A 27,080-nucleotide genomic window follows, 5' to 3' on the forward strand; every position below is an offset into this window, starting at 1 on the left:
TGGGTGCTATCTCTAGTTTTTTTATTTAAAACAAATGCTTCCCATTCCAGACATTCAACAACCATCTACATGCACAGCACTAAATGAGGGACCTGAGGGATATCCGTCTAAGGAGCTTACACTGAACCAAATTGGGTGGATTAAACACATACACTACACAGCTAAAGAAGAAAAAAATGGACCAACAAGTACATCCAACTATAAATGGTACAGACTGCACAAAGTACTAAGGAAATTCACAGGTTCTTGGCTTCTGACAAAGCTTAAATACTATCTAATTAGAGAACTGTTCAAATGCTTGAATCCCCTTGACAAAACCCTGGCTAAATGAGCACCTATGGGACATGGGACGCTCACTCAGGCACATTAGTCTGGCTGAGGCCAAAAGGCCACGAACCACAGGATGCCCAGAAGGCTTTTATGGCAATATAAGACAGACATGCCTTAGACAAGAGAGGGTCCTAGACAGGACTTTTTCTCCACTGGTGAAATGAATGGGATGATTAAGAATACAGCAACTGCCTAAAGTCTTCATCTTCCATCATAATTATAACCCACAGAAAAAAAACATTTCATGGCATACTATTACTTTTTACAGCTTGTTTCCTCACACACACACACACACACACACACACACACACACACACACACACAAAGCTTTAAAAATAAGCATTTCATCGGGTCCTTTATGCATCTCCAGATTAAAAGTTTCATGTAGAAGTAAGGAAGTATTCAGTTTATCTGAAGATACTTGCAGGCCTCTGGGGAATGCAGCACATATTCTAGGGTGTGAGGAAGGGCCTTTGATAGTCCAGAGCTTCCACAAATGAAGGCTGCTGGTCATGGATGGGCTTGACTAGAGCCCTTCCTTACTCCTTATGACTGTGTGATAGCTCTGGTCCTGGCTGGGAGGTCACACCACTGTCCCCTCATTACCCTTCCAAGCCTAGGGGAGCTGCCATACAGTGAAGGCACAAGCAATGGCACTCACCCTCATGGAGGTCTCTCCACCATGGGCCTGTTGCAGCCTGAAGACCTGGGCCACCATGTGCTCTGTGGAGGGGTGCAGCAGGATCCTTCGTGAGGCCAAGCCCACCATTACATATCTGCCCATTGGGGACAGGCTCACCGAAATGGCATTGGGACCTGAGGACCAACAGAACAGAGAGATATTTCCTAGGCTTCTGACTATTCCAAGGAAACAACTTTCACTCTTACTCTTCTCTTTTTCTCTAATCTTCATATTCACTTGCTCATCCTGGTGTTATCTCATAGGACTGTAGTGAGGAGTATGATGAGAAGGCACATACATACTGAGTATAGTGTTTGACACACAGAAAGCACCTAATAAGGCTGAATGCGGTGGCTCACGGCTGTAATTCCAGCACTTTGGGAGGCCAAGGCGGGGGGATCACCTGAGGTAGGGAGTTTGAGACCAGCCTGACCAACATGGAGAAACCCCGTCTCTACTAAAAATACAAAGTTAGCCAGGCGTGGTTGTGCATGCCTGTAATCCTAGCTACTCTGGAGGCTGAGGCAAGAGAATCGCCTGAACCCGGGAGGTGGAGGTTGCGGTGAGCTGAGATCACGCCATTACATTCCAGCCTGGGTAACAAGAGCGAAATTCCATCTCAAAAAAAAAAAAAAAAAAGTACTTAATAAATGCTAACCATTGTTATCAACATTTTAAAAAATTGTTAACATCCTGTAATTACTATTTTGAAACCAACTTTTTTCATTTACTACATTACGAACACTGTTCAGTAAGAGCATTTTAAGGGCCAATGGAGCAGTTCTATCACTGCACCATCATTTGTTTAGTCAACTCTTAAAAAAAAAAAAACACTTAAATTTGACTCAAGGTGACACCAGCAAAACAAAACACCCACCCCACCCCCCCGCAAAACAAACAAACAAACAAAAACAGTTTCAAGGCAACAATTTGACATTCTTGTGTATGGTAACACTGCTATGAAAACCCTTGTATGTAAATCTTTGTATAGTTTTCTGATTATTTCCTTAAAAGCTGGATTGCCAAACAGCTGACACATTTTGGGAGGTTTTAAATACACAATGCCAAACTGTCTTGCGGTGCATGTGTGTGCCACAACCACCTCCTCCCTTATTCCTGGACATCGTAACAGGGGCACGCGGTAGGACTCTGATGCTGAGATGCTTCTGCAATGTTACTAGCCAGCACTCCTGCAAAGCAATCTTTCTCTGGCCTGTGCCCCAGTGAAGGTAGGGGCAGTATGTGACCATTACTCCCACCCAAGCCGTGCCTCACCTAGCAATGACCATGCCAAGGCACCAGCGTCCCTCTGTCATTAGGTTGGGCTTCCTATCCCTTACCAAATCGCTTGGTGTAGAGCATTTCACCCAGGTTATGGGGGGCCAGGGAGTACACTGCCAGGATGCCTTCATCGGGAAAGCCCCTCTGGCTGCTGGGGATGAAAGCTGCCAGGAGCTGGCCATCTGCAGAAATGTCACAGCTGGCATCATTGTAGATCTTGCAGTTCTGCACCAGCACATTCACGGAGGCTGCATCAGACAAAGAAAGAAAAGAGGATAAGAAACTTTGGAGTTGATACTGTAAAAATTCTGGGGCCAAGAAACTTTAGGGACTTCGTAAGGGCCTGAACCTTGTCTAGAAATGCTAAAGAATACCTTCTCATTCAAACTAAAATGTCAAACGAACCAAACACAGGAGGCAAGAAAAGTATGTCTCTTCTCCCACCTTAGCAGGAAACTACAGGACAGTCAACACCACCACAACCACCTGCTGAGCCTTAGTTCACATTTAGGAAATACCGCTTGAGAGATTAGATAAGGAAAAAGTTATTAAAAATTATTCCTAGAGAGCCATTTAACAGCTGTTATTGTCCCAGAGATCAAAACTAAGATAAATGGAAATGCAAACCCATTGGTTCCAAGAAAAAGGTGATACAGGTAGAGCTTTCTTGGGGCAGGAATCCTACTCAACACCCATTATGTGACCTTGGAGAAGAAAGTCATTTCATAAATTTGTATCTTACTTTCTCATTTAAGAGAAAGGGAACTGGAACATGTAGAGACCAGTTTTCTGGAAGAGCTCCTAATACTAATCTCTAACTCTACCAAGAGAGGAGACGGAACAAAGCCCAGCTGCGGCTGGATGGCCGGGGCCCTTTTCATTTCCCACGATGCTCTATGCCAATGTCCATGGCAGCCCTAGTCTGCACTTAGCAGTTCCTGAGGACAAACTGCAGGGTCAGGCAGGCAGCAGGCTCAGCCTGGTAAGGTGGCAAGATCTGAGGGTGGAGGAATGTCTGTTAGTGAGGAGCATGCACTCAACACAACAGGACCAATGAGATGTTAACTGGCACTGTGCCTATAGGCTTTGTTTCAGTTTTCATTTGAATCCCTCTCTGAGTCCCACTGTGTGATTCCCTGCCAGGAAGAAGTGGCTTACCCTTGATGTAAGCACAGAACAAGAGTGCCCACATCATGGGCCCAGGCAGAACAGCACAACACATTCAAACAGACCAAGCTCATCAGGGCTTTGTCTCATTTAGATATACCTCAAGCAAAAAAACTTTTTACTGTTTCTCTTATTTGAAGGAGATGTCCACTGTCAGAGGCATTGCGGTAATTTTTTAAAAGCCAAACTCAGAGTCCAAGTGATCTACTGCCCTCGCCAGAGTCCAGGTGCTCTACTGCAGTAATCCAAAAAAAAGTCAAGGGCAAGTTTCCCTAGGAAGTTACCTCAAGGAAAACAAAACAAGGAATTGCTCTTTCAGACGCCCCCAGGCTTATGCGATCTGATACTTAGAGTGATTTGTAAAACTCTATTTGTTCTCCTTTCCCCGTGTGTTGCTAATAAGATGACAGTGTATATCAAAAAAGGCATCAGAACACATTGATTAGGCTATTGTGCCAACTCGGGGGCTGACACCTACAGCACCATTACGCATAAAACCGAAGAGGGACCACAAGGATGGTTCTGTTTGCTAACTAATAAAATAATGATATCCAAATACTCACTGCTATCACCATTAGGCCTTTCTACTGCTCAACTCCCAACCTACCATCTGGTCTAGCCTGTAAGGCTAGATTTATCTAGTTAGCACTGGGACCATCTGCTACTTACTACTCAGGGTCCCAAGCCCTTTGCCAAAACAAAAACAAAAACAAACAAAAAAAGACATGGCAATATCCCTCTCCTTTTCTGGATCAACACATGAATCCAGCTGGGAATATAGAACCAAAGGAACCGGGAGAAGTTTCAGAAGTGAGACCATCTTGGTTTTCTAACTCTGAGGCTGACAATGCTCAGAAGAATAAAAAGAAACTTAACAATTTACACTCTAACCACCAAAAGCAGGGAGAGAAAGAAAATAAAGAAATCATCAATATTAAGTAGTACATGAACCTAAATAGGAAAGGAGATGGGACTCTACGGGCTTTAAGACAGCTTTGAACAGTTACCATTTTATCTACATTTAATGTCTCGAAAATGTCTGTTGGGTTATGTTATCAAAACAGACTTTCCTATCTTGCTATTACATAGATCCGGCTCATGTGTGTTAACGTTTATTTTGGTCAAACATCTAGAAGGCTATAGTAACCCTCAAAACTCATCACCAACACACAAAAAAGCATTTAACTGCTTACGGAGACAAGGGGTGCAGACGAGAGTACAAGTAAGGTTTTCCTTCTTCTGGAAAGCTTGGCTCTAAAATCCCTTAAAAACTGGGCATATAGACAAAAAGCATTTCGTCAGCCTCAAATCCAGGCCACTGTGCTTGCGTTTGTATTATATGATGATGATTCCAAGTCAATAGCTATCTCCCAAATTCTGCCCTCTCCCCTGACTCCACCCAACTTCGTAACTCTTCCTGGCTACTGCAATGAGCTCACAGAGATATGCAAAGGACAAATGAAAAGAGAATGCTGAAAATTGTAATAGCTTCTCCGGTAGCATATTCAGTTTCAGAAATTTTGCAGCTCATGATCTGGGGTTTCACTTCTACCCTAATGGGATGTGGTAGGCATAGAGTGATTTGGTAGCTCCACTGCACTGGGTTCTGTTTACAATTTCATTCTCACATTTGCTGTTTGTTGTCTATTAATTTCACATGTGGAAAAGGAAATGTTCAGTTACAATAAGTGTCACTGCTTCCATTCACTTGTGCAGCTTCCTCTTGTAAGGCTGAAATTTTGATGAGTTAATTCATACAGGAAGAGATTTCTTGGATCTCAATTACTTGTTTATTTAGGCCACAGGAAAGTAATGTACTAATGACAAAGAACAACTAACTCATCCTTTTTGGATTCAACAATAATATAAGGTAGAGAGAAAAGGGAGATGTGAAATATAGCCGAAGACACCGGCTATAGCTTACACACCATTAGAAGTCTTTGTGGTGCTCCATACCTTGTGTGACCCCAGCAGTACACAAACTTTAACACGTATCAAAATCACCAGGAGGGCGTATTAAAACACAGACTGCTGGGACGGGGCCTGAGAATTTACATTTCTAACAAATTCCCAGGTGTCTCTGATGTTGCCGGACTGGGACTACACCTGAGAAGTGCTACCTCGTCAAATAATCCTTAGTCTTGGAGCTGTATCTCCAACAACTGGCTTTCACTTAAAGGCAAAACACATATTGGAAAAAATGATGGGATATTTAGCTGGGCAGTGAAGAATGGAAATAAAGATTAGGAAAGAAAGGATTTTCAAATCAAAACTGCTCAAGAACTTCAGGGGGCAGCTCCAGAGGGAGAAAAAACAACGCAGGAGACAGCAGGAAGCCATGTTCCAGACTCTGCAATGTAATCTCCTCCCAATTAGAAATGATTTCCAAGTGAAAATGCCCTAGCAGGGAATGGGAGGGGTTAGAAATACTGATGCCTGGAGGAGCAGATGGCTCTGCCTTCCTATCAGCTCCATAAATTATAAACAAACACCTTGTACAAAGATCGATTTGTAGCCTGTTGCTGGCTGGCCAGATGAGGCCATGGGAGCGATTAGCAGCTGCAGTGCTTTTGCAAATGCATTAGATACCGATTTGGAAAACCCAAGGGGGGTTAAATCAGCAGAAAAATTTCCTCTTGGCTATCTCTGAGCCCCTTGGATTTCAGAATAAGGCCTGCACAGAGCTCCAGATGACCCATAAACACTCCCTGAAGGCACTATATCCCCTGTGGTATCGCCTGCCCCACACCACTCATCCTCCAGGTTTCTTAAGGCCTATTCTGACAGGACAGCCTAGTGACTAATTCCATTCACCCAGTAAGAGTTCACTCTTAAAAATCATAGTGAATCTAATGTGCCACTTTTTTCAGGAAAGCAATTTCAGAATTATTTATGCATGAGGCCTTATTCATAAACTTCTAAACACTAATCTCAAATCTCAAGTGAGAGAAGCAGGTGGCAAGATCTTTAGCCTAACTCCAGGAAAAGGTTAAATGCAATTCACATAAATCAACTTGGTGGTTGCTGAACTCATCGGTAAAACACAGAATCAGGCTGGGCTCACACCTGTAATCCCAGTACTACAGGAGGCCAAGGCAGGATAATTACTTGAGGTCAGGAGCTCGAGACCAGCCTGGGCAACACAGCAAGACCTCATCTCTATAAAAAAAAATTTAAAAATCAGCCAGATACGGTGGCATGTGCCTGTAGGCCGAGTTACTTGGAAGGCTGAGCACAGGAGGATCATTTGAGCTCAGGAGTTTGAGGTTATAGTGAGATGTGACTGGCCACTGTACTCCAGCCTGGGCAACAGAGCGAGACCCTGTGTCTAAAAATAATAATAAGTAAAATAAAATATGAAACCTCAAAAATTAAACTCACGTGGAACTTTCAAATGAATAATCAGACACATCACTAGAACGGAACAGAGAGTCCAGAAATATATCTAAATACAGAAAAGAAATTAATTGTATGATGAAGACGACATCTCAAATAAATGGAGACAAATGGATTATTAATTAGTTGGGACAAGTGAGTAGCCATATGGGGGGGAAATTGGATCATACTTTGATTATTTGGGACTAAATTTCCTAGTGAATCAAAGACTTAACTATTAAAAAACTAAAATATAAAAGTTCTAAATGATCTCCCTAATGATGACACAAAACCAAGGAACCATAAAAGGAAAAGTTGTATAATTTTGACTTCTTAAAATAAGTTCTATGACAAAAATAACCTTCAGCAAAGTCAAAACTCGAATGACAAGTAGGAAACTCCTATTATAAGTTAATTTTCTGATTTATAAAGAATTCCTGTAAAATTGCTAAGGAAAAGACCAGTAACACAACAGAAAAATTGGTAAAGCACATGGACAGGTCAAGAGAAGGGAACACAAATGGCTGTGTATATGAAGAGGCATGTAATCTTGTTTGTAACATAAAAAAATACAAATTTAAAATGCCCACATACTACTTTTTTTTTTTTTTTACATATCAGATTTGCAAATATCCAAAAATTTGATAGTACATTCTATCAGCAAGAGTTTATGAAATCAGGCACTCTCATAAACTCCAAGTGGAATAATAATTTGGCATGAGCTGTATAGAGTGTGGTATGGCAATAACTACACACACTTCCCCCCTGCAATTCCATTTCTAGAAATGTATCCTAGAGATATACCCGCACATGTGCAAAATGATAAACTGCAGCACAGTTGGTAGAGTAAAAGATTGAAAATGACCTAAAGGTCCTTTAATAGTAGACTAGTTAGAAAATTATGGTACATTCATACAATGGAATACTAGGCAGTCATAAAAAAGAACAAATAAGGTCTTTATATACTGACATGAAAAGAACACTGAGCTATACTGTAAAGAAAAAGTGCAGAAAGTACAGATGAGTACATACAGCATGCTACCATTTGGGTTAAATAAAAGGCAGAAAAACATAAATTTGCATTTGCTTGTATATACATATAATATTTCTGAAAAGATATATAAGGAACTGCTAACAGTGGTTACATGTGAGGAGGAGTGGTAGGATTGGGGGGCTTCTTTCTGTATTAATCTTTTATATTTTTAAAATTTTTGAACAGTAGTATCAATTTCAGATGACAATTAAACAAAGTGACAAAATAACAAAAAATAATTTTAAACAAATTATGGCCAACTTTAAATAAATTATGGAACAGAAAGCTAGAAATGAAGAAGCAAACTTCATTTTCAATAAGGGAAAAGGTGGATTGTGGTTAATTTCCAGCAGAGTTAAAGAATGAATTACTGGGCATGTGGCCTATAAGCACTTAGAAATGGATGGTTGCTGCTGAAGTTTCAGTGAGACAGGACCTGAAAAATTAAACTGATTTTCCTTGTCCAATAAAGATACCAAGACTGGCATATCAGGAAATGCCACAGACAGAGAATATCTTAATTATTTTAAGGCAACTGGCAAAGTCTTACAATATCATACAGACAAGACAGAAAAATGTCAGCCTCAGATATGAACAACCAAGCCCAGAGTGCTAATTCATAAACCAAAATCAACACAGAGGAAGTCCACAGTAACGTACTACAAGGCTTGGTGCAATGCCCTGCCTGATTCACTACTTTTTGCTAACAATCTGAAAGAAGACAGAAAAGCATGTTTATTGAATTAGTAGACAATGGAATGTTGAGAAAGAAGGACTAAAACAAAGTTCAAATAGATGATGAGAGGCAGGAAAAAGAAACTACAGTTGACAGAAAAAATTGAATAGAAACAAATACAAATCTGTTGTTATTAAAAGATAAGCTGGGCTGGGCACGGTGTCTCACGCCTGTAATCCCAGCACTTTGGGAGGCCGAGGTGGGTGGATCACCTGAGGTCAGGAGTTCGAGACCACCCTGGCCAATATGGCAAAACCCCGTCTCTACTAAAAATACAAAAATTAGCTGGGCGTGGTGGAAGGTGCCTGTAGTCCCAGCTACTTGGGAGGCTGAGGCGGGAGAATCGCTTGAACCTGGGGGCGCGGAGGTTGCAGTGAGCCGAGATCACACGACTGCACTCCAGCCTGGTGACAGAGCAAGACTCTGTTTCAGAAAAAAAAAAGATCAAGCTGTACAAGTACAGGAAGGTTGAGTCTTGGTTTATTAACAATTATCAAGAAATTTTAAGTGACTAAAAATTCAAGAGTGGCTTCTGAAAAAAACTGCTGAAACCACAGGGTAAGCTAATAGTGTCTGAAGCACCACTGTACTATGTATTTGACAGCTCACATCTAGAGTTTTCTATTCTTTTCTGCCCTCCTCCACTGAAAGTTAAAAGGAAAGAGGAGCAGAACTGTCAAGGATTTGGAAATCAGTGAAAGGAATCTAAGGAGGTTTGACCTTTCAACAAAGATTTAATGGAAAATGGCAGCTTAGTTTAAATAGTCAGAGGACTGTCACTTTAAAGAAGCATTATGAGATTTATACTATGGAGGTTCAGAGACAGAACTAGGACCAATGGGAGAAAGTGACAAGGGAAATGGTGGCTCAGTGCAAAAAAAAATTTTTTATTTTTATTTTTATTTTTATTTGAGACAGTGTCTTGCTTTGTTGCCAAGGCTGGAGTGCAGTGGTGTGATCTTGGCTCACAGCAGCCTCAACCTCCTGGGCTCAGGTGATCCTCCCACCTCAGCCTCCCAAGCAGCTGGGACTACAGGCGTATGCCACCATGCTCAATTAATTGTGTGGGTTTTTTTTTGTTTTTGTTTTTTTTGGAGATAGGGTGTCACCCTGTCACTCAGACTGGAGTGTAGGGATATGATTTTGGCTCACTGCAACCTCTGCCACACAGGTTCGAGCAATTCTTGTGCCTCAGCCACCCAAGTAGCTGGGAAAACAGGCATGCGCCACCACACTCAGCTAATTTTTGTATTTTTAGTAGAGACGAGGTTTTATCATGTTGGCCAGGCTGGTCTTGAACTCTTGGGATCACGCGATCCTCCCAACTCAGCCTCCTAAAGTGCTGAGATTACAGGTGTGAGCTGCTACACCTGGCCGAAAGAATATTTTAACACAAATCTAGCAGTGATGGTCAGGCCACCTCATCAGTGTGGTCTATCATCAGAAGCAGTCAAGCAGACGCTGGACCATCACTCTCAGAAATGTGCGAGAGAGAGCCCCTCACGAGGTAGAAAGTGAAATGAGAGGTTTAAAATGCTGTGATTCCAATCGAACAACTGGGATGTGGACTGCAGACTTCACTAGAAACAAGGAAACTGAAACAGTCATGTTTGTAAATCAGATATCAACCATACCATCGAGATGAATAAAGATACGAAGACTGGCATATCAGGAAATGCCACAGACATAGAATATCTTCATCATTTTAAGGCAACTGGCAAAGTCTTATAATATCACACAGACAAGATAGAAAAATGTCAGCTTCAGATATGAACAACTAAGCCCTATGGGATTATAGGTGCATGCTACCATGCCTAGCTAATTTTTCTATTTTTAGTAGAGACAGGGTTTTACCATGTTGGCCAGGCTGGTCTTGAACTCCTGACCTCAAGTGATCCGCCTGCCTCAGCCTCCCAAAGTGCTGGGATTACAGGCGTGAGCCACCACGCCCAGCCTGTAACTCTCAATTAAGCAATTCAGCAAACATGTCTTGCACCCACCCTCAGCAACAAACAATGTAAGGTACTGAAGTAGACACAAAAACAAAGATTTCTCTGCTCTGAAGAGTTTGTGGACTAGTAGTTCACTGGCCAAAACCTAAAGTTTAGGTGGAACTGAAAAGAAGGGAAAGAGAAGGGAGTGTAGGATCCGAGAGCTAAACCTTGTGACCCTTTAGGAAAGACTACAGTGATGTTAATTAAACTCGATTAATCCAGATCTTAATAGACTTAAGTGTATGGTATGGTTGATATCTGGTTAATGGACCTGAAAAGAAAGTTACAGAAGAGGTGCAGAAATGGCATGTAGACAACAACTGCTCAATAGGATGACGAAAAACCCAGTGCTCCATGAATTTTTGAGTTCTGGCTCACCAGCAAATATAACCCTTCCACTGATAGCCCCATTTGACATTGACTTACCATTACTGATTTCAGGGAGGTCAAACTTAGTGAAGTCCCACCACTGGAGCCGGTAGGTAGTATTGGCAATGTTACTGGCCACAGCAGACTGTCCATCACCGATCACTGCCCCTGATGAGGAAGAAGTCAAAGACAACACATTATATTATTTATCCACGTTTCCACTGCAAAACATAAAACAATACTGGGATTAGTAGTGGGGAGAGAAGAGGAAAAACTAGACTGTGGCTGAAGAAAGCTAATGAGTCCCACCTGGCAAGTCTTTGTCTCAAAGAAAAACCAGGCCTGTTTGTCAGGGAACTATTCAATGTGGAAATATAATCCCATTCATCAGTCCTTCCCATTGTTACTTAACATTTACTTAGTGCCAACAACGTGGCAGGTACTGTACATACATGGTCTGGTAGGCTCAACATCTAAGAGAGACAGGTGAGTTTTCACAAAAATGTGAGAAAAGAAAAATGAAAAATGGGAAGACACCATTAACACAGAAAAGCCAGTAGCATTTCAGTCCCTGGACATCCTGATAGTAAGCAGCACTCTTTCAGACAAAGTGTCTCCTCCTTTATCACTTTCTTCCTAACAGGACATCTCAAAAACAGGCTTCCTCCAGGGAAGAGGCAGCTACTATACAGCTGATTGGATAGAAACAGACGGTAAAAAACAAATAAGGTAATATTCATTCATCTCTTCTGGACCCCTGGCACGTAACACAATAAAAACTTATGAGCCTCGCTTTGTAGCATCAGAATATTTTTATTAAGGCCATCTTTTTATAATACCTACCCACTAAGAACCTCCTTGAATCCACATTTACTTGTAACATCTCAGGGTTTAACTTTCTCTGAGATATATTCTTCTGTATGACATTTTTTTCCTTGGTAACCAATTAAATAAAAAATGGATTTTTTTAACAGGGTGACACTTTAATTTGCAGTTGTATTTCATTTATATGAACATGTCATTTCCTCCTCCTCCTTCTGAGGTGCATTTCATACACAACCACCCTCCTTCTGATCAGACAGAGTCAAACCCTGTTGGGAGAATAGAACATTCTTGTATGCTAGATAACCTAAATGGTATTCTCAGCTATAAATCAAAGGCTACTTTGAAAAACTGAACTTGTTAGAGTTTACCAGCCTTAGAAAAGTGGACAATTTCATACCCAGATTCTTCAGTATCACCTAGTCTTCCTCCTCTGCACATCACTGCAAAAGCATCTTGTGAACTGTAGTTTTTTTCTTTTAGAGAGTGGCATTTATTGCACTGCTACTCCTGGTGTTTCCCTTTCTTTCCCCAAATGATCAAGAGATGGTTCAAAGAGAAAACCTTCGTACAAGCCAAGAAATATGAGAAAAGTACTCCCTGCACTCTTCCAGTTGCTGCTGGCCACTGTGTCAGAAGACTATTTTTCAGCATTAATTTATTGATAGTCTTGTCTTTGTCCCATTTTCAATTTGTAAGGAAAAGTACAAATAACAGTTCATTTCCAAAACGATGATACTTCTAGATCATGCATTCTCAACATGGGAAATATCATCCCCATGGGGGTAAAAATTGGTTCAAAGGGGCAAAAAAAAGAAAAAAAAAAAACAACTTAGTGTAATCATTTGTTCCCCTCCAAAGCATCAGAGTATATAAACAGATACACATTGTATCTGTGATATTAAAATTTCATGGGAGGAGAGACAAGTAGGGAAAAAATGTCTAAATAGGTTCCTCAAGAGGACAACAATGGAATAATGGCTAAAACAAACCGTTCTAGATAAATGAATACGCCCAAAACAAGACATCCTTCAAAATCTTGCAAATTCAAAGACATAGGCCCAGTCATGCTCTCCCTGAGACCTGAGAACACAGCTTTTGGGGTGTGCTGTCAGTGAGTCCACTGACCTCAAATCTCTATTTGAGGTCCCTGTGGCGTATCATTCAGATGAGGTAAATACATACCCTTGCTTTAACCTTCACAGAAAATTCCCCTTTAATAATTATATCCGACTTTTGCTGAACCTCTGGGTCATGAGGAGGGTAAGATACCTGAAGGACTTTATTAAAAGGAACTTTCTTGATTTTTCTATGCCTCTTTGATAGTGAAAATCATCCTTTAGTTACAAAGTCTACCACTTCCCTGGAAGGAATTATTCCATTTCATTCTGATCCAGGCTCAATTCCACTGAGTTTCCAAATTGTTTCCTGGGCTTGCTTATCAAGATGGTTGACATCCCCCTTTGACCACTAGTCTCTCTCAAATTACTTTAGTTCCTTATCATTTTCTCCAGCTTTTAACAACCCAAATGGTAGAAGGTAAGTTGATTTTCTCAGTACATGATGAACAAAATGCTAGTTGCTAAGAGAGGGTAGAAAATAAATTGAAAAAACAAACTTCATATTTTAAGAGCTTATTCTGGGGGAAGGGATAAGAACTACAAACAGGAAAACAGTTAACGAATAATACCAGATGCTTGTTGAGTACTGTGGATCTGCAAATGGGAACACAAATGATTAAGACTCCCAAATCCCGGCTCCAGAGGCATCCTGTACTGTCCATGTCTCAAGAAACATCTTCTGGAGAACAACTGTGCCATAAAATCAACATGTAGGGTTGCCACTATGTGGAAGAGACTGGGGAGGTGCTCTCTGCCAATGGTGCCAGGGTGCTGAGGAGGAATGAAGCCTGGCACCAAGAAGAGTCTCTTTTTCGTGTCATATAAACACAGATTAGGGAGCTAAAGATGCCAGCAACAGATTAGAGTACTGTTACGAGGTTCTTTTCTGCAAGAACTGTAGGCCAACTGAGCCTGTCTCTTGGAAACAACAGGAAGAAAAAGCCTGATGTTATTAAAACAACCCCAACCATTTAGAAGGCCTCTGGCCACTAAGATGAAGGCAGGAAATGTGCCAGAGGGGGTTAATGGACTGAGCTAGAAAGTATTTACATACGAGGCACTTAGCCTGAGAAACCAAATCCTGAGACTGCTGAGGGATTTCTAAGGTTTCAAGGTTCTCCCATGTAGTAATGACAGAATGGAACAAGCTAGACTCAGAGTTTCTCAATCTCTGCACTATTGAAATTTTAGGACAGATAATTCTTTGTGTGAAGAGTCTTGTGCATCGCAGAACATTTAGCATCCCTGGCCTCTACCCACTAGATGCCAGTAGCACCCCGCTCCACCTAGTTGAGACAACCAAAAATGTCTCCAGACATTGCCAAATGTCCCCTGGGGATAAAAATCATCCCTAGTTGAGAAACCCTAAGCTAGATAAACATATCCTACATTTTAACTCCAGGGTAGGTGCTCTTAGCACCACTACTAGAATGTCTGCTGCTAACAAGTGATGCTGTTACAGTCATGGAAAGAAACTAATCTAAGGCACAGCATTACAACTTCAATTTTCCATATCTGCCCATGGGATCTTACAGCTTGTTTTTTGTTTGTTTTGGGAATACAGGTTTCAGAATCAATTGGACCAGATTTTGACACTTCCTGTCATTATCTACTATAGTGTGACTTTGTATAAATTAATCTCTCTGAACCTCAGTTTCCTTATCTGTAGAAAAGGGTATAATAGTACCTACAACTTACAGGATTGTTGGAAGAACTTACTGAGACAATAAATAAAAAGTGGTCAGGCAAGGTGGCTCACGCCCATAATCCCAGCACTTTGGGAGGCCAAGGCGGGCAGATCACTTGAGCCCAGAAATTTGTGACCAGCCTGGACAGAGTGAGACTCTATCGCAAAAAAAAAAAAAAAAAAAAAAGGCCGGGCGCAGTGGCTCACACCTGTAATCCCAGCACTTTGTGAGGCCAAGGCAGGCGGATTACTTGAGGTCAGGAGTTTGAGACCAGCCTGACCAACATGGTGAAACCCTACCTCTACTAAAAATACAAAAATTAGCCAGGCATAGTGGTGTGTGCCTGTAGTCCCAGTTACTTGGGATGCTGAGGCATGAGAATTGCTTGAACCCAGGAGGAGGAGGTTGCAATGAGACGAGATCGCACCACCACACTACAGCCTGGGCAACAGAGCAAGATTCTGTCTTAAAAAACCCAAAAACACAAAACACAAAAATTAGCCAGGTGTGGTGGCGTGTACCTGTAGTCCCAGCTACCCAGGAGACTGAAGTGGGATAGCTTGAGTCTGGAAGGTGGAGGTTGCGGTGAGCTGAGATTGCACCACTGCACTACAGCCTGGGTTACAGAGCCAGACCATCTTGTAGATAGATTAGATAGATAGATAGATAGATAGATAGATAGATAGATAGATAGATAGACAGACAGACAGATAGATAGACAGACAGACAGATAGATTAGATAGATAGATAGATAGATAGATAGATAGATAGATAGATAGTTAGTGATGGCAAATACTAAGTGCATAATAAATGTCCTTTAAAATTATGTCTGTCATCTACTCCAATCTCTGTGTGTATTTCATCTACAGTTACAGCCTGGGTGACACAGCCAGACCATCTCGTAAATAAATACATAAATAAATAGTGATGGCAAATACTAAGTGTCTAATAAATGGCCTTTAAAGTTATATCTGTCATCTACTCCAATCTCTGTGTGTATTTCATCTACAGTTACACTACTACTTACATCAGCATCAACAGACAGCTTATAGAGAGATGTCCTTGTGTAAGAGACTGGCCCAAACAGTGTGCCAGGGCCAAGAGAGAGAAGTGTTTAATCTGAAGATTAAAATAAACTGTCTAGGCCCTATACTATTTGGCAACTTTCTCCTTGAAAACAGCCCAGGTGAAGATAGGCCACCTTCTGGGCCACAAAACACAATGTAACAAATACAAAAGAAAAGGAATAATACATATTATGCTTGCAGACTACAAGAGAACTAAACTAGAAATCCGTAATAAAAAGATAACTGGAAAATCCTATAAAACTGACAGATTAAACAATACATTTCTAAACAACACATGGCTCAAAGAACATGTCTCAAGAGAGATTTAAAAATATTTTGGATTAAGTGAAAATGAAAACATGACTTCTCAAAATTCGTGAAATGTAGTGAAAGCAGTGCTTAGAGGGAAATTTATAGCATTGAACGCATGTATAAGAAAAGACAAAAGATCTAAAATCTGTAATTTAAGCCCCTACCATAAGAAAGAAGAAAAAGAGCAAATTAAACCCAAAGTAAGCAGAAGAAAGAAAAAAATGAGCAGAAACCAATGAAATTGAAAACAGGATATCACCTATAGAGAAAAATCAATAAAACCAAAAACTGTGAAAGATCAATAAACACCTAGGTAGGCCAACTAAGAAAAAAGAGAGAGGATACAAATTACTAATACCAGAGAAGAAAGGGGGGCCATCACTACTGATCCCATGGACACCAAAAGGATAATAAGGGAATACTAGGAACAACCGTATGCCTACAAATTTGAAAACCTACATGCAATGGACTAGCTCTCCTTGAAAGACACAGTATATTACAATTTACACAAGAGACAAATAATCTAAATAGGCCTATGTCTATTAAATTGAAGCAATCATTAATAATCTCCTAAAACAGAAAGAACTGGGCCCAGATGGTTTCACTAAATTCTACCAAACATTTAAGGAAGAAATTGTACCAGTTCTCTAATGTCTCTTCCAGAAAATAGAAATATGAAATACCTGCAACTAACATACTCAATGGTGAGAAACTAGATACTTTCTCCCTAAGATCAGGAACAAGGCAAGGAAGCCCCCTCTTACCAATACTTTTCAACATCATATTGGAAGTCCTAGCTAATGCAATCAGACCCCCCCACCACCGCAAAACAAAGTAAATAAAAGGTATACAGATTGGAAGAAATCTGTTTGTTGCCAGATTAGACATCATTGTCTAATCCCAAAGAATCAACAAAAAAAACTCCAGTAACTATTAAATAATTATAGCAAGGTTTCAAGATACAAGGTCAACTGCTTTCCTATATTGCAGCAATGAACAAATGAATGACTGGAACTTGAAATTAAAAATACACCGCCACTTACATTAGCATCAAAAAAATAAAAAACTTAGGTATAAATCTAACAAAGTATGTACAAGGTCTATAGGAGGAAAGCTACAAAACTGATGAAAGACATCACAAAGGATAAAACTAAATTAGCAAGATATTCCATGTTCATGAATAGGAAGGCTCCATACTGTTACAATGTCAGTTCTTCTCAGCTGGATCTACAGATTCAACACAATCCCAATCAAAATCCTGAATTATTTTGTGAATATTAACAATCTGATTCTAAACTTTATATGAAAAGGCAAAAGACCCAGAATAGCCAACACAATATGGAAGGAAAACACAAAATTGGAGGATTGACACAACCCAACTTCAAGACTTAATATAGGCCGGGCACGGTGGCTCACGCCTGTAATCCCAGCACTTTGGGAGGCCAAGGCAGGCAGATCACAAGGTCAGGAGTTTAAGACCAGCCTGACCAACATAGTGAAAGCCCATCTCTACTAAAAATACAAAAATTAGCGGGGCATGGTGGCGCACATCTGTAATCCCAGCTATTCAGGAGGCTGAAGCAGGAGAATCGCTTGAACACGGTAGGTGGAGCTTGCAGTGAGCTGAGATCACGCCACTGCACTCCAGCCTGGGCAACAGAGCGAGACTCTGTCTCAAAAAAAAAAAAAAAGAATGTCCACACAAACACCTACACATGAATATTTATAGCAGCTTTATTTATTTATTCATAATTGCCAAAACTTGGAAGCAACCAAGATGTTCTTCATTCAAGAGATGAATGGATAAACTGTGGCACATCCATACAATGGAATATTATTCGTGCTAAAAGAAATGAGCTATCAAGCCACAAAAAGACATGGAGGAACCTTAAGTGCATGTTACTAAATGAAAGAAGTCAAAGGCTACATGCTACAGGATTCCAACTGTATGAGATTCTGGAATAGGAAAAGTTATAGAGACAGAAAAAAGATGGGTAGTTGGTAGGGGTTGGTTTGCAGGGAGGAAGAGATGAACAGGTGAGCACAAGATTTTTTTTTTTTTCTTTTCTTGAGAGAGGGTCTCACTCTATTGCCCAGGCTGGAGTGCAGTGGTGCAATCACGGCTCACGGAAGCCTCAATTTTCCGGGCTCAGATGATCCTCCCACCTCAGCCTCCCGAGTAGCTGGGGCTACGGGTGTGTGCCACCATGAACAGCTAATTTTTTTTGTATTTTTTGTAGAGATGGGGTTTCACCATGTTGCCCAGGCTTGTCTCCAACTCCTGAACTCAAGAGATCCACCTGCCTTGGCCTCCCAAAGTGTTGGGATTATAGGCATGAGCCACCATGTACAGCCACAAGGAGATTTTTTAAGCAGTAAAGTTATTTTGTATGTTACTACAATGTTGGATACATGGCACATACATTTGCCAAAACCAGTGAAATTTACAACACCAAGCGTGAACCCTAATGTAAACACGTACTTTGGGTGATAATGATGTGTCTACGTTGGTTCATCAACTGCAGCAAATGTACCACACTGGTGTGGACAGTGGGGAAGCCTGTGGGTGTGAGGGGAGGGAGTATATGGGAACTGTCTGTACTTTCCACTCAACTTTTAATAAACCTAAAAAAGAGAGAGGGGCCACGACTTTCATTCACATTCTAGGAGACAGTGGGAACAGCAGCTGTTCATAAGGACAATACTAGTCATGGTAGTTCATATCTATCATATAACCGCAAAAATTCCTTTCATTGAGGCTTAGAGCAAAAGAAGAAATAAAGATTATTCTGATGACAGACAAAATAAGGAGGAAAAGAAGCTTAAATCCAGTGATCCTGGCTAACTACCAGCCAACAACAATGGCAAAAACTAAGCTGCCAAGTCTCATTCCAGAGTCAGGTCTTCAACTTGTAGGCCAGAGCTCCCGGAATGTGTCCAGGGATAAAATCATAATAATCATCACAGTCACATGACGTGAGCTCTGCCAAGCCTAATAGCCTCTGTGCATCTCTCTACCTTTGCTTCTCTCAGAAACTCTTCTCTTCTGTTGCTTGGAAAGAATTAGGAATCTTTTTTCAAAACAGCTTCACAGCTTCTCTCTAAGATTTGTTCTAGGAGCAGGGAAATGAAAAGTATGATTCAACAGTTCAGTGAAGATACTGAACAATGGGAATCATTAGCAAATCTATCAGAAAAGCTAATTCAGGGAGGGTAAAAAAGGGCAAGTTGCAAAGAAGGAAATGATTAAATTACATTTCAGTCCTGAAAAATCTGTTTAACTTGAGACTTTGTAATTCAGCATGGCCATCTCTGACTGTGTTGCTGCTGGGAAGATGACAGACGAATGGGGTTGGGGATGTAAACATTCATCGTCCTGGAGACACAATTACTATCTTTCTGCCTGGTTGTTATATGAACCTGCCCTGGGCTTTCTAGTCCTGACCAGCTGAGCCGGAGGAGAGCTGAGACTAGAAAGCCCAGGGTAGGTTCAACTGAACAACTTACCAACTTTTCAAACAGACTGACAGTTGCTTTGGGCTGGAGGGATGTGAAAGAGGGAAAGGGGAAGTGACTGCTGATGGGTACGGGGTTTTTTAGGAGGTGATAAAAATGATATGAAATATCTAGATAGAGGTGATGACTGCACAACTCTATATACTAAAAGCCATTGAAATGTATACTTTAAATAGGTGGCCTGTATGGTAGGTGAATCGTATCTCAATAATGCTGTTATTAAGAAAACACTATTCAAATAAATGTCTATCAATTTGTGAAGTGAAAAATGGTAATCCTATTTTTTGGATCCATTTCATTTCCTTAATAATTAAGAGTATTGGTGAACATCTTTCCATTTGTTTACCAGCTCACTGTGTATCTTTTAGATGGCCTACTAGTGTCTTATGTACATTTTTAAAAGCTTTGGTATTTTAAGGTTTTTTGTTGTTGTTTGTTTTTTAGATGGGGCCTCACTATGTTGCCCAGGCTTGCCTTGAACTCCTGGCCCTTAGGTGATTCTCCTGCCTCAGACTTCCCAGTAACTAGGACTACAGGCACATGCTACCCTACCTAGCTTTGGTTACTTTAACTTTTCTCTTATGGATTATCTGAGCTCTCTGTAAATAAATACACTGGCTTCTGTTTATAAAAAATAATTCTCAGAGCAAGTCTATGTTTAAATAATTATTTAAACATAGAAACCATCTTCCCTTTCTAAGTATATATGAATGGCATCCTAGGAAGAACACTTAATCTTCTTTCCAGAAAGCTTCATTCAAATGCAATCTTAAAATCTGTCCTAAGAAGGAGTATAACTAAGTTCTCGGTCACACTCACTCTAATCATCATTTACTGTCACCTAAAATCACAGTCAATGTATCCTATAGCCTGGTACCTGGAAAGAGTCCCTGATGACAAAGAAGACTTCTTCCATGCTTAGAAGTGTCCCAAGTTTCTCTGAGTTCCCATTTATGATTCTGACATTGAGAAAAATGCCCAAATGTATATGTGTGTCTGTCTGTTTAAAATTATAGATTTACTGAGATACAACTTACAATTCGCCTATTTTAAAGTATACAATTCAAGGTTATTAGCATATCCACACAGTTGTGTAACCATCACCAAATAAATTTTACAACAACCATCATTACTGTCTAATTTCAGGCATTTTCATCTCCCCTAAATACCGTACCCATTAACAGTCACTCCCTTTTACTCTGTCCCACTCCTGCCCTAGCCCTAGGCAATCACTAATTGCTTCTCCTGGACATTTCATATAATGAAATCATATGGTAGGTGGCCTTCTGTGTCTGGCTTCTTTCACTCAGCATTAACATTTTCAAAGTTTATCCACGCTTATTGCATGTTTCAGTACTTCACTTTTCTTTTTCCCCCCCAAAGAGACAAGGTCTCATTCTGTCACCCAGGCTGGAATGCAGTGGTGCAATCACAGCTCACTGCAGCCTTGAACTCCTGGGCTCAAGCAATCCACCCACCTCAGCATCCCTAGTAGCTGGGATTACAGGCACGAGCCACTCTGCCTGGCTTCATTCCTTTTTATGACTGAATAATATTCTATCATATGTTTATAACTGAACCACAGGTTCATATGATAATTAAATAGTTTTTATTTTATAGAAAATATACTGTGTGGAAAACCAGCAATCATAAAAGGACTTGAGATAAATAGAATTATTTCCATTGTAAAGAAAAAGTAGGGCTTCAAAGACTAATTCTGAGTATATTATCTATAGCTGAAATAGAGTCTTCACTTTTTCCTGAGGCTAAAAGATATGAAGGGTATTAGGGAACATCATTTTCTGCAAACCACAAAAATAAAATCCCAAAAAAGCACCACGTGGCTGTCTATAATTCTGGCATAGGAAATGTTCTGAGTAAGGCATTTGGTCTATCATATTTAGGCGGTTTAATAACTACTCTACCAGTCGTTTAATCTGATGCTGATATTAATCATTAAACAAGTTTGCAATATATTTAACATGAATTAAAGGGTAAATATTTTGTAAATACAGACTTCAATGGTTACATGTCTTATTTGTAGGAATTAGGCCCCCAAATCAACATAATTTTATTGTCCAATAAACTCCTAAAGGCTCCAAAGAAGAAGGATAACATTAGTCCACATGCAAATCATGAGCTTTAGGGGCAGACCTGAGAAAGATACTATTGAGGCCAAAGGCACTGGATCAGGCCAATAAAGCAAATGATAGTCTGAGAATTCAACAAGAAAAACAGCAAGGCCTGGAATACAGTGTACGAGGAAAGGAAAAGAAATAGCTACGAAAATTTTTTTTAATTTTTAATTTTTAGAGACGGGGTCTTGCTGTGTTGCCCTAGTTGATCTCAAACTCCTGGGCTCAAGTGATCCTCCTACCTTGGCCTCTCAAAGTGCTGAGATTACAGGCGTGAGCCATCATGCCTGGCAAACTGTGAAATATTCCTATGTATCACAGCTTCATAAAAAATTTTCTCAAAACAACAATTCAAACCAGGATTATATGGCCACAGCAGAGTAACAGGTCAAAAAAGAAAGAGAAATTGGCTGGGCGCGGTGGCTCATGCCTGTAATCCCAGCACTTTGGGAGGCCGAGGCAGGTGGATCACGAGGTCAGGAGATTGAGACCATCCTGGCTAACACGGTGAAACCCCGTCTCCACTAAAAATACCAAAAAAAAAAAAAAAAAAAAAAAAATTATCCCGGCGTGGTGGCGGGTGCCTGCAGTCCCAGCTACTCAGGAGGCTGAGGCAGGAGAATGGTCTGAGCCTGGGAGGCGGAGCTTGCAGCGAGCCGAGATCGCACCACTGCACTCCAGCCTGGGCGACAGAGCAAGACTCCATTTCAAAAAAAAAAAAAAAAGAAAGAAAGAGAAATTAACCTGATATTAAAGACACAGCAGTAGACAGATAGAGCCTTCTTATCTGGAGTAAGTAGAAAGTGAACAAGGAATCTGGTATTAGCTTTTTTTTTTTTTGAGATGGAGATGGGTTCTTGCTGTGGTGCCCAGGTTGGAGTGCAGTGGCATGATCACAGCTTACTGCAGACTCAACCTTCTGGGCTCAAGTGATTCTCCTAAATGAGCCTCCCAAGTAGCTGGGACCACAGGTATATGCCACCCCACACCTAGCTAATTTAAAAAATTTTTTTCTTTTTTGTAGATATGGGATCTCAGTATTTACCCAGGCTGGTGTTAAACTTCTGGCCTCAAATGATTCTCCTGCCTTGGCCTCCCAAATTGCTGGGATTATGGGCATAAGCCACTGCACCCAGCCTAGTTTTTCTTTTTTTTCTTTTTTTTAATTGTGCTAAAAAGAATACAACATAAAAGTTTGCCATCTTAACCATATTTAAGTGTACAGTTCAGTAGAACTGTATGTATGTAACAAATCTCAAGCTCTACTCATTAAACAATTCCTCTTTCCCTCTCTCCCCAGTCCCTGGTCACCACCATTCTACTTTCTATGAATTTGACTACTTTAGATAGCCTCATATAAGCAGAATCATATACTATTGATATCATCTTTTAACATGCTTTGAAAGAGGAGATGCGTAACTAGGTGGCGTGCACACAAAGACATTCACAGACATGGCATAAAATTAGAATATTCAACTCTACAGGAAAGTAGTTAGGTCTGATGGAGAATATAACCTCTTGATCTGTCATGGCCAGAATGAGAATGGAGACTCCCTTAAAAAGCCAGTCAAATAACTCAAACAGAGGATAGGGCTCATGCCATTAGGCCTAGTGAGCCTCAGAAAACATACCGCTTCCATAAGAATACTTTGCTCCCTAATTCAGTAATCCCCAATGATTCAATCACACTGCCTTGAATGCACCAGTGCCATCCAGAGTTCAGCAATGAGTTACCACCCCAAAGAAAGTGAGTAAGTTGCTCTTTACTAGGTCCTCCTTCCTTCCTCCCATCACTCTGAAACCCAGGATTAATCTGGGCTGTTTACAGGGTGGCTGGTGGCTCCTGGATCCCTGAAGTCAAGCTGAGATGCTCCTGTGTGGGTAGAGAAAGAGGGTGAGGCCTGTTTTTATCACCATGCTGTAGACTTGCCCTCCCTCCTTCAATACATATGTCCTAATGAAGCAATTACCTGCACTTACACTAATGATGTAATTGGGACAAGTAATTATGAAAGCAGAACATCCATTTTCAAAGAAATGGGTATCATTACCTTTATTCCACCCACAAACATTATTTAAGACAAAAACAAATAAGCTCACAAGAACACATGCTATTGAAAGATTACTAGGAACAGTATTCCAAAAAACGTAGTGTTAAGGAAAAATGGGAGGGAAAAAACCCCCAAACACAAACATCTAGCATTCGCTCCCACCAGGCAGGGATTTCCTCAAAGCCTCTACCTCTGACAAAAGACACACAGGTGGAGAAGAGTATTAAGAATTACTCTACCTCCACTAATACATTCCCCACAACCTGACATCGCCAATACTTAATCCCAGCAACAGAGGACACTGGCTTAGGTGGGCCCCTAGGTGAAGCCAGGAAAACTGTCAGCCTCTCATCATTATGCAATGCAGCTGCTTAAGGGGGCGCCTCAGCAGCATAAGAATGGGCAAAGAGAGGGGTGAAGGTAGGGAAAAGGACTGAGGGAGAAAAAGGTGAGAGAGAAAGATAAAGAGAGCGACTGACTCAAACACTAAATGGCTCTCACCAATCACTTGTCTTAAATTGCTGAGACTCCCGCAGCTTTTATTGTTTGGTGGAAGCACAAGCGAGTGGAATTGGACCAGAGGGTCTTGGGCTTGTCAGCAGCAGGAGGGAAACGACCTTTATTGCTGCAAAGAGGATGCAGATTTCAAAAGCCTAAAATCTGCAATGAAGGGAAATGGAAATGTGCTGAACGTGGGTTTGACTGGCAGCTTTCCTCATCTGTCGATCACAGGGTAATAAACACTGGGAGATGGCAGAAATGAAGATAAACGCTTTCAGCAGCACCAGTCCCCACCCTCCCCTCCTCTTCCGCCCCCTCTCAGCACATGACAAGAGAGTTAAAGCAAGAAAATAAATCAGCTTCTTAACCAACTCTTTTGTTAAAACTTTCCTTACAGGCCACCTACACGTGAATTATTGCTCTATGAGCCTACATTCACATTAGGGGGCCCAGCTTCTAAAGGGTGAAAAGCTCCTGTCAAATCAGCACCTGTACATTTCAGGGTACAGCATTACAGCTGAGTCAGTTGGGGCCAACATGCAAGAAAGAGGACAGGCCTGCTCCCAGCGAAGAAAGGTGAAGAGCTCCCAAGCCTGTTGAACCCTCTAATTCAAAGCCTGCTTCACTCAGGCTAAGGACAGCATGGTGTCAGTCCACTGCAATCACTGCCACATTACCATTACCCAGCGACAGAGAGGCTAAGCTCCAAAGGCTAACAAAGCCCACAGAACTTGGTGGTCAAAGGTGAGGTTAGATCGGAAAATGGACTCCTAAATACAACACTCAGTCCAACTTCACATTCACCTTGGAAGGGGAGAAAAATTTAACGGTTGACAATCTTGAGGGTGTTCCACAACTAGGTTCAAGGAAAATGTTAATTTTGAGATTTGTGGCATTAAGATAAAGCATCTGGCTTGACTTGGTTACTGTAATGGAACTGAGGCTTTTTTGAGTAAGGTCAAAATATTAGTGATTCTTAATGGATTTGGTGGTGACGGTTGCTTATAAGAAGATAGGCTGGGCCAGGCGCAGTGGCTCACGCCTATAATCCCAGCACTTTGGGAGGCCAAGGCAGGCAGATCACCTGAGGTCAGGAGTTCAAGACCAGCCTGGCCAACACAGTAAAACCCCGTCTCTACTAAAAATACAAAAAATGAACCAGGTGTGGTGGCACATGTCTATAATCCCAGCTACTTAGGAAGCTGAGGCATGAAAATCGCTTGAGCTGGGGAGGTGGAGGTTGCAGTGAGTCGAGATTGTGCCACTGCACTCCAGCCTGCGCGACAGGGCAAGACTCCGTTGCAAAAAAAAAGACATTCTGCCCTACTGGCCTAGCCATGCTGTTTTCCTTTAGATCCTAAAATGGAAAAAAGATTTCAGACCCTTGTTCTGAAGTGCAGGAACCCACTAATGGAAAACCAGGAGCAAAAATAAGTAGGAGAGAGCATGGTGAATGGGTCTGTTTCACAGCATAAACTGCTCTGAAGCTTGAGAAGTTCCCAGAACCAGGCATATGCTGTGGAATCTGAGGAGAACAGCACTTGTCATAAAAAGATAGCTAATTCGAAATAGCTTCTAATTAAAATCCAGTGTTCAAACATTAACGCCAGGCACACAGTGGAAAAGCAATATTAGCAAGCCATATATTGAGACGCTGCTAAAAGGGCGCACCTGGAACACAGCCATCCAGATGAGCCTTTTCAGTCTTGAAGCCTGTTTAAAACCCCACCTCCTCCCAGAAGCTTTCCTGAATTAGAGAGAAATCCCTGCCTACACACTATTAGCTGTTTTTCATAACACAAAACTTTGTCATCTGTTAGGTTACCTGACTACAAGTACATAAAGTTTCCTCTGAGTTCAATTGTTTTTGTCTCTGTGTACACTGAGCCATCGATTTTCCATTGGTACTCTGTGATTTTTCCTTCTTCTTGAGATGGTGAACTCCTTGAGAGAAGGGATCAACTTTTCCTTCATATAATATTTTTTAAGTTTTTAATTTTTTAAGAGACAAGATCTTGCTCTGTCGCCCAGGCTGGAGTGCTGCGGCATGATCATAGCTCACTACAGCCTTGAATTCATGGCCTCAAGTGATCCTCCCACTTCAGCCACCTGAGTAGCTGGGACTAAAAGCTTGAGCCACCATGCCCAGCCCCTCACATTTTAGATACTGTCCAGCCATGGGATTAGAATATTCCCATCCATAAACATGAAATACACAAGGAATGTCACCATTGGCCTTAGAAACTGCTCCTTCTGCAAGTGAGATAATAGGTCCTAGATGGCTTTTACTACCTATGCATATTAGAGGGACTGGCTGAATTATACAGAACCAAATCATAATTTAAAGGAGTTTTTAGTATGGTATATACATCCAGGAACAGGAAAAAACAACTATATTTTGCAAAAAGAGTTTGTCTTTCATTATAAATAAATTTAAACATCCATCGGGAAGAAAATAGGTGACCAAATTATGTTCAACTACACCATGGAACACCACGCAGCCACTACTAAGAATAAAGCAGATCTAGATACACGGACAGACAGAAATCCTGGATATTGTTCTGTATGATTCCAACCCCACTACAAAATAAAATGATGAAAACTACATAGATGTATAAATATACATATGTTTTTGATTACACATAGAAAAAAACTTGAAAGACATGTTACAAACCAATCAAACTTTGGGGAATGGGGTTGGAAGAATGGGAAGAGAAATTTGAACATTTTACTGTACATATTTTGGTATTACTTGAATTATTTACAGTGAAACTATATTACTTTATAAATTTTAAAAGGGGGTCAGAGACACTGACACTTATATTTATAACAACTTAATAAAAAATTTATATCCTAGATTGGGAGACCGACGCAAGTGGATCACCTGAGGTCAGGAGTTC

At 40.9% G+C, this 27,080-nt stretch overlaps 1 protein-coding gene across 7 annotated transcripts in view; it reads right to left on the reverse strand.

Annotated features, from left to right (window-relative positions):
- Positions 1–27,080, reverse strand: part of AMBRA1 (autophagy and beclin 1 regulator 1) — a 201,094-nt gene that overhangs the window by 35,144 nt on the left and 138,870 nt on the right. For all 7 annotated transcript variants that reach the window (XM_030829132.1, XM_030829131.1, XM_030829130.1 and 4 more), the window contains 3 exons: positions 11,025–11,135; positions 2,353–2,541; positions 992–1,146 (listed from right to left, as the gene is read on the reverse strand). In XM_030829132.1, coding sequence (XP_030684992.1) covers positions 992–1,146; positions 2,353–2,541; positions 11,025–11,135 — 455 coding nt within the window. The remainder of the gene's footprint in view (positions 1–991; positions 1,147–2,352; positions 2,542–11,024; positions 11,136–27,080) is intronic.

Source organism: Nomascus leucogenys, chromosome 15 (genome assembly GCF_006542625.1).
Source record: "Nomascus leucogenys isolate Asia chromosome 15, Asia_NLE_v1, whole genome shotgun sequence".
Classification (NCBI taxonomy): domain Eukaryota; kingdom Metazoa; phylum Chordata; class Mammalia; order Primates; family Hylobatidae; genus Nomascus; species Nomascus leucogenys.